Source organism: Daldinia caldariorum (genome assembly GCF_022478825.1).
Source record: "Daldinia caldariorum strain CBS 122874 unplaced genomic scaffold F4812scaffold_2, whole genome shotgun sequence".
In the NCBI taxonomy this organism is placed as follows: domain Eukaryota; kingdom Fungi; phylum Ascomycota; class Sordariomycetes; order Xylariales; family Hypoxylaceae; genus Daldinia; species Daldinia caldariorum.
The window spans coordinates 1,392,654-1,404,587 of record NW_025953038.1 but is presented as its reverse complement, the minus strand read 5'-3'; the positions used below and the strand labels follow the sequence as shown (position 1 = coordinate 1,404,587).

At 23.0% G+C, this 11,934-nt stretch overlaps 1 protein-coding gene and 1 non-coding gene across 2 annotated transcripts; one reads left to right on the top strand and one right to left on the bottom strand.

Annotated features, from left to right (window-relative positions):
- Positions 1 to 14: 14 nt before the first annotated feature.
- F4812DRAFT_413953 (CobW/HypB/UreG, nucleotide-binding domain-containing protein) lies at positions 15 to 1,416 on the bottom strand. Its single transcript, XM_047932837.1, has 2 exons — positions 1,023 to 1,416; positions 15 to 751 (listed from the first exon to the last, which is right to left on the bottom strand). The coding sequence occupies exons 1-2, from the start codon at positions 1,208 to 1,210 to the stop codon at positions 115 to 117; spliced, it is 825 nt and encodes a 274-aa protein (XP_047793722.1). The 5' UTR covers positions 1,211 to 1,416; the 3' UTR covers positions 15 to 114.
- Positions 1,417 to 2,078: 662 nt separating this feature from the next.
- On the top strand, positions 2,079 to 2,161 carry F4812DRAFT_t38. The gene has a single exon. It is a non-coding gene; the product is annotated as a tRNA-Asp (tRNA).
- The last annotated feature ends 9,773 nt before the right edge of the window (positions 2,162 to 11,934 follow it).

Sequence of the window (11,934 nt, the reverse complement as noted above, 5' to 3'; positions counted from 1 at the left end):
CTTTGATTACCTCGTATATCTTTCCCATCTATGTGCAAGTTCTGAATATTCTATTTATTCTAGTCGAGGTACCTAAGGTAGGTAGATATGTACTTGGGCAGGGTATTCCCGGAATTAAACTAACGTCTCCAACCCAGCCGTCGGCTTCGGGCCGCCGTTAGCCTTACACGCCTCCTCGGCACCGCTCGCCTTCCACGCGCTGATGATCAAATTAACAATATGGTCGACGCCGACGCCCTTCTTGACCTGGGCGAACACGGTGGGGCCGCCCTCGCGCATCTTCCTGGCGTCGCGCTCCATGACGCGCAGGTCGGCGCCGACGGCGTCGGCGAGGTCAGTCTTGTTGACGACGAGCAGGTCGCTCTGGGTGATGCCGGGGCCGCCCTTGCGCGGGATCTTGTCGCCGCCGCTGACGTCGATGACGTACACGATGAAGTCGGCCAGCTCGCGGCTGTAGTTGGCCGCCAGGTTGTCGCCCCCGGACTCGATGAGCAGCAGGTCCGTGCCGAAGCCCGCGTGCAGGTCCTCGAGCGCGGCTAGGTTCGCCGACACGTCCTCGCGCACGGCCGCGTGCGGGCACCCGCCCGTCTCGATCGCGCGGATGCGCGCCGCCGGCAGCGCCAGGTGCCGCGTCAGGAACTCGGCGTCTTCCCGCGTGAATATGTCGTTCGTCACGGCCGCGATCGAGTACTGCTCGCGGAGGGCGAGGCACAGGGCTAGCATGAGGGCGGTTTTGCCGGAGCCGACGGGACTAGCGAGGGGGGGTGGAAAGGGGGAAGTGTTAGTTTTGGTTGTTTTAAGGGGGTTGTGGTATACATTATAGCATATCAGATCAGAAGGAGTCTAACGGTATAAGTGCCTAGGTAGGTACCTAATGTACAATGAGGGATACATGTTTCTTTTTCTCAAGTCCGTAATACATATACATATACATATACATATCCCCTTGATGGAAGATGGAAGATGGAAGATGAGGATATACGTTAGGTAGACAACTCCATGTTGAGTTGATAAGGACTTACCCTCCGATGCCGACGGTAAAGGCCCTCTCGTGCCAGTTACGACCCTCGACGATGGGCATCTCACGCCCGAGGAAGCTCCCCGGCCCATCTAGGATCTCGTGCGAGTGGCCGTGCTCGGCGACAGAGAAACCATCGTGAGAATGATTCGTGATACCTCCGTCGTGGGAGTGTAAGTGAGCGGTTGTCATTGCGGGAGGAGAGGGGGGAAGAGGTATGTTAGGTACAATACGCAGGTAAAATACGATAAAAGATTTTTTCAACTCCGAGTTTTGTTAAGAGAATTATTATCTTTTCAAGAAATGGTGTCCCTCAGATTTCTTGTTTAAGATCCTATCAAGCTTGTATAATTTTCTTTTTCTTTTTCTTTTTCTTTTTCTTTTTCTTTTTCTTTTTGCTTGCTTATTACTTACACATACCTATTATCCAACAACTTGCTCACCGAGAAAAAGGCGCTGGGCTTGCGGTCCCGCGGGCGATGGCGTTTTCTCACTTATCCCGCTATCCGTTCCTCTATCTCAGGGCTATCTCTCTCTCTCTTTTCATTGCGATAGCTATCCATTGTGATTATCTTATCTCTGGTGAGGGGCAACAAAATATATTTACCCCACATCCGGCGAAGCTAGCAGGTTAGCTGCTAGCTGCTATCATTGGAAAAGCTGTTTGTCACTTTCGGTGCTTGTTGTGAAGGTCCCGGTCTAATCATCCTCGAATTTTTTCGTCTCTAATAGAGCGTATATTCGACGAGATGGCTTCTATGAAGTTTATAAGTGAAGTTGAAAATTGAGGCTTTCGCGACGTCGACGAGTATTTCCCTTTGCTAACTTCTGTTACGTAAATTCGATAGAGATTGACCTGTCAAGAGTGCTAAAGAGTGCTTGCCAATACTTTGCCAAGTTGAAATCTGATATCCTACTAGCTTGGCTGCTGGCTGCATGTTTCACGAACGTCTAGGCAATCCGTTAGTTTGACTGCTAAGGCTTTTCTATATCTAGCCTTTTTACTGGCGCATTTTCAACAACACCAACCCAATCACCATTCACAGAATGGCAAGTCAAATCTCGATTGGTCTAGTGGTCAGGATACCTGCTTGTCATCGGACAAGTTCGCAGGTGGCCGGGGTTCGATTCCCCGATCGAGAGTATCTTTTTTCCATTTTATTAATTTTTTACTTACATTCTCTTTTGATGTTATACTTTTATGCAGAAGTACCTTACTTAGCTAATCTAGTTTTTTCTTTTTACTGTTAATATTAATGGGTTTAATTATTTAATATTAATAATTTTATATGGTATTAAGTATTAAGTAATTTTATAAGTTATTTGTGGATATTTATATATATTTATATATATTATTATAAATTAATAATTAAAAAAAATTACATTTAAATTTAAAAATAAAATTTTAATATTTTTTAAAGTAAATAATGTGACGAACTTACACTCAGGTCCGTTAAAGTGTAGTGATTGGGGTCTTGATTTTAGGTAAACAGTAGCGATACGGGTTAAGTGTTAAAAAAACGTTGTAAGTGTTCGTCAGGAAGGCTTGGAGTCCTTCCCCTTATATGGGTTAGATATAAGACTTAGATTGATAGCTAAGGAAACGTAAATGAATGACTAGATACATGTTGACTTTTATAGTCCTGATTGTCCTCCTTATTCGGCCCTTGAGGGTATCGTGATGTGGTTGATTTGGGTGATTTGGTTGATTTGATCAAATCAATCAAATCAGTCAAATCAGTCAAATCATACGAGATCGTGACCATAGCCGACGTTTACCCGTTGCCCTTGGAGACCCCGCTCCCGTTGCCTAAACTAGTACGTTTCTAATAGATGTTGGTTCGTAATAAATAAACTTCGAAATAATTTAATAAAAAACAATAATTTTAATAATTTTATAAAATTAATTACATTTACGAAATTATATTAAATTATATAAAAAGAATTATAAATAATAATAATAAAAAGTAAAAAAAACATTTTATATAATTATTAAACGTTTTTTATATTAGTGGTTGTGTAATATCGGCGTGTGGCACCTTATTGGGGATAAGGTGCTTTATCGCTAATATTAGAAAAAGAAATAATATATTTATTATTATTATATAAAAGGATATTATATTATTAATTAACTTTAAATAAATTTTCCCTTTTTTAAATATTATTAATATATTAATTTTACTTTATTATTATTTAATTTACTTATTTATTATTTTATATTATACGTACGTATTTATTAATATTAATTAATATTATTAAAGATTTAATAACACAAATTAATAAAGTTAAAAAAATTATTACTATAATAATTTAAAAAATATTATTATAATAATACATATAATACTAATATATTTTCTTTTACTTATAAACATATTTTAAATTTATAACGGATTATTATTTTACTTTATTATTAAACCTTTTTAAATTTTTTATTATTTACCATAATTTAAACTTATTATTATTATTATTAAATAAATTAATATCTATTATTTATTATAAATATTTTATAATATTTTAATTAAAAATATTAACGTAAATATAAGTTTACGTTATAATAACGGATTTAATTAAAATAGAAAATATAAATAAATTATAAGCTTTAATAAATTATATACCCGAATAAATGACCTTTATTTAATATTTTAACCATATAGTTATTAAATAGGAATTAATTGATCTTTAAATAATTACTTTTAAGCAAAAGGTAATTTAAGCACTTTTTACGTTAGTAAATTTGGAGATTATTAATATAAATGTATTATATGTTTATACTCCCGAAGAAATAATAGATAAATATTAAAATTAATTTTAAGGATTTATAATAACGGACTTTATAAATATATTAAGATTTTTATAATTAATATTTTAAATTACGTTAATATAATAAGATATTTATATAAAATAATATAATATTAATTATATTAAAATATTTATTAATTTTATATTATTATATAAATTATTAATATAAAATTTAGATAAATTAGAAATAATTAAGCGAAAATAGTTTAATATGTTAATATAAAAAGTATTAATATATAATATTAATTAAAAATCAATTTACTTAAATGTACAGGCATTTGCACGTATATATGTTGTATTATAATAATAATAATCTATAATTTATAACTTTTAAATATTAATATATATAAAATAAGTTTTAATATAATTTACTACTTTAATTAATTAATTACTTTCTTATATATAATATCCATTACTAACTTTATAAATAATAAAATAACCCCCCCTTATTCTTAATAACCTGTTATTAATTTTTTACATTTTGCCACTTATTTAAATATAAAGGTTTATAATTTAACCTTTTTAACATTAAACTTTTGGCCCCCCTTTTACCCCCCCGCCCCCCCCCGCTTATTAAAGGATAATTACGCCCCTTTAAATTGCCATTAATAATATTTACTTTAATAATCTTATATATATAATCTAATAAAGGTATAAATAGGGATATAATCCCATATATAATAATAATTTAGTACAAGGAGTACTAATTAACCCGCTGGTCCCAGGAAATGTTCCTGAACCCCCTGGACTGCTACCGGATGGTTCATACATAATACTGGCAGCTCCTTAAGGCATTAGATAAAAAGGAGGAAATTAGTTTATTAAAAATTACATTTCCTTTTCTTAAACGGCTCCATTATTTATATAATTAAATAATTAATAAGTATAAGTTTTTATATTAATTAATAATTAATAAAAAGATATTTATTATAATATTTCTTTAATAAAAGTCCTTAATAAAATATATCCTTTAATAATTATTAATTATTTTAAAAAAATATAAAATAATAAAAATAATTATATAAGAAAAATATATAATATTTTTAAAGATAAGTTCTGTTTTTTCTTAAATATTTATTATACGGCCGAAATATAATAAACTTAGTTTTACATTATATTTTCCACCATTTTATTAAAAAAAGCAGTTATTTATTTTCTTTATAATATACCCCAATTTTAATATTTTATAAATATATATTTAATTATGGAATAACATTTTAATACAGAATAAAACAAAATTTAATACTATTATAATTAAATTTTTACTATTTTTTTTAATATTAAAATAAAAAAATAAAGTAAAAGAAAGATTAATATAAAAATATTTCAAATTTTATTCAATAAATTATTATTATATTAAAAAGCGTTAAGCTTTAATTTTAAAAGAAAATAATAACTTATTACAATTATATATTAAGCTTACCAAATTATGCCCTAATTATAATATATTTTTTTTAAATTATTAATACGTTTTAAAAGTTTAATAAGTAAATTCTAAGTATCTATTAGAACATACGAAATAATAAAAAAAGTAAGACAATTTATAATAAACGAAAATAATAATAACAATAATAATAATTATATTTATTATATTAATTACAAATATTATTATAATAAAAAAAAAATAAATATAATATAAAATAATCCTTAAAAATTTAAAAATAATAATATTAAATATATAAAAAAAATGGATATTAATCTATTAAATATTTAAAATATAAATAAAAGAAGGTTAAAGATAAATAAAAGGCTAAATAAGGCTCCTTTAAAAAGAATTATATAATGTTTTTAACAAATTATGAAGGAATTGGAGATTTAAATTCGGAATCTAATCACGAAGGAAATAAAGTAGCTTATTCAATAGTAAATCCGGATAAGGATAGTAATTTATATATAATAATTATATATTTATTTAATTAAGTGTTTTACCATTATTTTATTATTAATTCCCTTTCGGACGATTTAAAATCTGATATTATTTTTATATTAAACCGATATATAAAGAATATTTTTTAAAGAATAATATCAGATATAAGGGCAGTTTAAATATTTATAATTAAAAAGGGATAATATTTAGCTTTTATTAAAAAATATCTAAATAAATAACTGAAAATGGATAGCATTTATGTTAAAAAGGTTAACATTTGGTTTAATAATGGATTATTTATTAAATTATTTAGTATAATTACTGTAAATATCCCATTTAATAAGATAGACTTTTATATTATAAAATTAGATACTTTATTTTTATTATTATTAAAGGATATGGATTAATTAAGAATATATTTTAATAATATTATTAATTAGCTTATGTGTAAAAACAATATAATAATTAACGTTAAAAGAAAATAGGGATATTTATGATTTTAATTAAAAGATATTATTTATTTTATAAAAATAAAATTATAATATTTGCATATATGTTTTAATTATTTATTAATTAATAAATTATATAATTTATTAAATAAAGTTGGATATAATATTAATATAAATAACTTTAAAAAAATTAATAAATTTTGTTATTATTATTAAATTAAGGGAAAAGCTTTTTAATAATTTAAGTTCATTTTAAAAGATTTAAATATTAAATTTAATTATAAAGTAATTATTAATATAATATATTTAGATAAATAATTGGTTTTATATATTGTTAATACAGTTATTAATTTCCAGGTAACGTAATTCCTAAGGAATGTTATTATTAAGGAAATGTGGGAAACGTTAAAAAAATGTTAAATTAATACCTATTTTAGACTATTTAATATTATTTTTTATAATGCGGGCACAAATTTTAACAACCTTAAATTCCGTAACAAAGTACGGGTAATTGGGGTTATTTATTATTAAATATTAGTGAAAGCCTATTGGTTTATTAGAAAAGTTAAAAGATATTATGGCCCTATTTATAAAACATATAAAATTATTATTAATAAATTTAAGGATTTTAATTTAAAAATATTATATTTTTAAATGGTTATAAAAGTAATTAATAATATTGTTAACCCGGATGAGCTTATTTTAACCCTATTTATTTTTAGCATTTACCTTAAGATTAATATGGATTTGCCATTTATTATCACATAGATCCAAAGGGCATAAGTAATTTAGAAGGTAATAACAGAAATTAAAAGGATTAAGTTATAATGCTTTATATAAAACGCCTTAAACACTTGTAATAACTTTAATATTAAAATAACTCTTTTTATATCCTTATTTATTAGAAATAAAGTATTAATTTATAAGGAAAAAGGTGGTTAAAAGGGATTATATAAAGTTATTATAATTATTAATAAAGATATTATAATTGCCTTAAATGCGTTAGGCGGTATATCCATATTTTGAAATTTATATGTTAAATCATATATTTAACTTAAAAAAAACTTAATCTTATTAAAAGAAATTGAAATTAAATTACCTAATTTTATTATTAATTTTAATAATTATTAAATTATTTTAAAAAAGGATCTAATATATGTTAATAATTTATTATATATTATTATTTTATATATTAATATTAAAGAACGTAATAATTTTACCCTAGTGTTATAACTTTAAATAAATAATAAGATAATTATATTAAAAAAACCATATAAAGTATTAAATATAAGGAAATTGGATGCCCTTTTTAATAAAAGTATATTATAATCTAAAATATATAATGCAGTAATATATTAAGGAGTAACGATATTTAAATCATAAATAATTTAAGAAATTAAAGGTAAAAATATTTCCGTACCATATGAAAAATCATATTTAATGGTCTAAGGATACAGCGATTTTAATAAGGAATTTATAATAATATACATATTTATTATTTAAAGAACTAATTAATAATTAATATTAATATTAATTCTTATATTTTAATATTAAAGGATAAAAATTATAATAAAAAATATTATTATAATTTATATTTAATTAAAAATGTTAATATAAAAAATAATTTTTATATATTTATTAACGGAATTAAAAAATAAATATTTTAAAGGAATATTATTATATATTATTAAATTATTATATAATCTTACAAAATTAAGCATTTATTAATTTAAAATTTATTTATATTACCATTAATAAAAATTATATATGAAATTATTAATATTTAACCTTTATTTATTAATAATGAACATAGACCTTTTCGGGCTTATTAACCTTTAAATGGACGATATTTTAAACATAAGTATAATGGAATTCCTTACCGTTAAGGATGAAGTATTTATTAAAGTAAGGATTAAAGTACGTCTTTAAAAAATCCTAAATAATGGGATTAAGGACTTTAATGGTTTTTATATTACTGTTTACAATAAAGATTATAAGATTATAATTATTCAGAAGGGATAGGCCGAAAAATTAGCGTTATTAGACGTTAAATCCTTGGATATGGTTAAATAATTTGTGGAATAAAAGGCTTAAAAAATGTACATTGCTTTTATATGCTAACCCGAAGTTACCTTTAATTATTTAACAGTAACCTAATATCTTAAACTTGGTTTAAAGGAAATTAAGGCTTTTAATATCAGAATTAAATGGCAAATAAATAATTAGTTACGGGGATTTAATTATGTTAATTTAGATTTTTAAAACTTATAATTATATGTTTTTGTTAATAATTTATTTGCGAATAATAAAGATTTTAATTTGTAAATTAGTTATGTTATTATTTTGGGCAATAAAGGGCTTATAGATTAAAGTAATAAGTTTTAAATTATTAAAAATATTATTTATTAATTTTCCATTAAATATAAATATATTATTTATAATATATTTATTAATGAAATTTATAAAATAATATAAGGTTTTAATATAAATTTTGTTATTTATTATTTTATTAATATTATTTTAAATTAATTATTAATTTTAAAAGCTTTTTTTATTTTATATATTAATTCTTTTTTCTTATATTAATATTTGGTACAAATAGGAAGCATTAATGAAAAAAAATTAATAATTAATTTAATAATTTTACAATAATTTTATAAAAATTGAGAGATAAATAATATCCGCTGGATTTATGGCATATATAACCCGGTTAACATTATAATAAAAGCATTATTAAATAAGGTTATAAGATCATTAATGGAGAATAATTAGATTGACTTACATTTAAAAGGGTAAGTAAAATGCAAAAAGCTTAGAAATAATTATATATTACTACAGTAATAAGCTATTACAACCAAGTATAAATGCTAATATAATAAGGGATATTATATAAGAACTTATTAATTAATTTAAATATAAGATAATATAATAATGAACTAATATGGATTAATATATAAAATAGTTCTTGATTTAAGCTATCGTATTTTTAACCTTAGTTTATCATAAGGATATGCGGCATATTAGTACAATTGTAAATTATTACAAACGCGTGCTAGCCTATATGAAAGATAGTTCATATATATGTTAATATATATTTGAACTAACGTAAGCATACATTATCGTAAAGTTTTTAATCAATTTTTCTTAAAATTCTTTTTATTATATAAACCCTTTTTGCAATTAATTAGTTGTAAAAAGAAAATAAAGTAAATAGTGGTTATATAATATTAACATGTGGCATTTTATTAAAAATAAGGTGCTTTATTATTAATATTGGAAAAAGAAATAATATATTTATTATTATTGTATAAAAGGATATTATATTATTAACTAACTTCAAATAAATTCTCCTTTTTTTAAACATCATTAATATATTAATTTTACCTTATTATTATTTGATTTACTTATTTATTACTTTATATTATATGTATGTACTTATTAACATATATATTTAATTATTTTTTTAAATTTATTAATTATTAATTTTAATGGTTATGTAACATTAGCGTGTGGCACCTTATCGGGAATAAGGTGCTTTATTGCCGATATTAGAGGGAGAAATAATGTACTTATTATTATTATATAAAAGGATATTATATTATTAATTAACTTTAAATAGATTTTTCCTTTTTTAAATATTATTAATATACCAGTTTTACCTTATTATTATTTAATTTATTTATTTATTATTTTATATTATATATATATATTTATTAATATTAATTAATATTATTAAAGATTTAATAATATAAATTAACAAGGTTAAAAAAATTATTATTATAATAATTTAAAAAATATTATTATAATAATACATACAATATTAATATATTTTCTTTCATTTATAAATATATCTTAAGTTTATAATAAATTATCGTTTTACTTTATTATTAAATCTTTTTAAATTTTTTACTATTTATTATAATTTAGATTTATTATTAATATTATTAAACAGATTAATATTTATTATTTATTATAAATACTTTATAATGTTTTAATTAGAAATATTAGTGTAAGTATAAGTTTATATTATAATAATGAACTTAATTAAAATAGAAAATATAAATGAGTTACGAACTTTAATAAATTATATATTTAAACGAATGACTTTTATTTAGTATTTTAACCATATAGTTGTTAAATAAGAATCGATTAATCTTTAAACAGTTACCTTTAAGTAAAAGGCAATTTGGACATTTTTTACGCTAGTAAATTTAAAAACTATTAATATAAATGTATTATATATTTATATTTTTAAAGAAATAATGGATAAATATTAAGATTAATTCTAAGGATTTATAATAATAAATTTTATAAATATATTAAAACTTTTACAATTAACGTTTTAAATTATATTAATGTAATAAGGTATTTATATAAGATAATATAATATTAATTACGTTAAAATATTTATTAACCTTATATTATTGTATAAATTATTAATATAGAATTTAAATAAATTAGAAATAATTAAACGAAAGTAGCTTAATATATTAGTATAAAAGGTGTTAATATATAATATTAATTAAGGATTAGTTTATTTAAATGTATAAATATTTATATATATATATATTGCGTTATAATAATAATAATTTACAGTTTATAATTTTTAAACGTTAACATATATAAAATAAGTTTTAATATAATTTATTATTTTAGTTAATTAATTACTTTTTTATATATAATATTTATTATTAATTTTATAGGTAATAAAGTAACTCCCTTTTATTTTTAGTAATTTATTATTAATTTTCTACATTTTGCCACTTATTTAAGTATAAAGGCTTATGATTTAATTTCCTTAATATTAGATTTTTGGCCCCTTTTTTACCTTCCTGCCCCCCCCCGCCTATTAAAGGATAATTGCGCTCCTTCAAATTGCCATTAATAATATTTATTTTAATAATCTTATATATATAATTTAATAAAAATATAAATAAAGGTATAACTTTATATATAACAGTGGTCCAGTGCGAGGAACATTAACCAGCCCGGTAGTCCTAGGAAATGTTCCTAAACCTCTTAAACCGTTATTAAATAGTTTATATATAATATTAACAGCTCTTTAAGGTGCTAAATAAAGAGGAGGAAATTAGCTTATTAGAAATTACATTTCCTTTTCTTAAACGGCTCCATTATTTATATAATTAAATAATTAATAGATATAAGCTCTTATATTAATTAGTAATTAATAAAGAGATATTTATTATAATATTTTTTTAATAAAAATTTTTAATAAAATATATTCTTTAATAATTATTAATTATTTTAAAAAGGTATAGAATAGTAAAAATAATTATATAGAAGAAATATATAATATTTTTAAAGATAAGTTCTGTTTTTTTTTAAATATTTATTATATAGCTAAAATATAATAAATTTAGTTTTATATTATATTTTTTATTATTTTATTAAAAAAAAGTAATTATTTATTTTCTTTATAATGTACTTTAATTTTAGTATTTTACGGATATATATTTGATTATAGAATAATATTTTAATATAGAATAAAATAAAATTTAATATTATTATAATTGGACTTTTATTATTTTTTTTAATATTAAGGTAGAAAAGTAAAGTAAAAGGAAAATTAATATAAAAGTACTTTAAATTTTATTTAATAAGTTATTATTATATTAAAAAATATTAGGCCTTGATTTTAAAGGAGAATAATAATTTATTATAATTATATATTAAGCTTACCAAATTATGCCTTAATTATAATATGCTCTTTTTAAATTATTAATACGTTTTAAAGACTTAGCGAATAAACTTTAAGTATTTATTAGAACATACGAAATAAT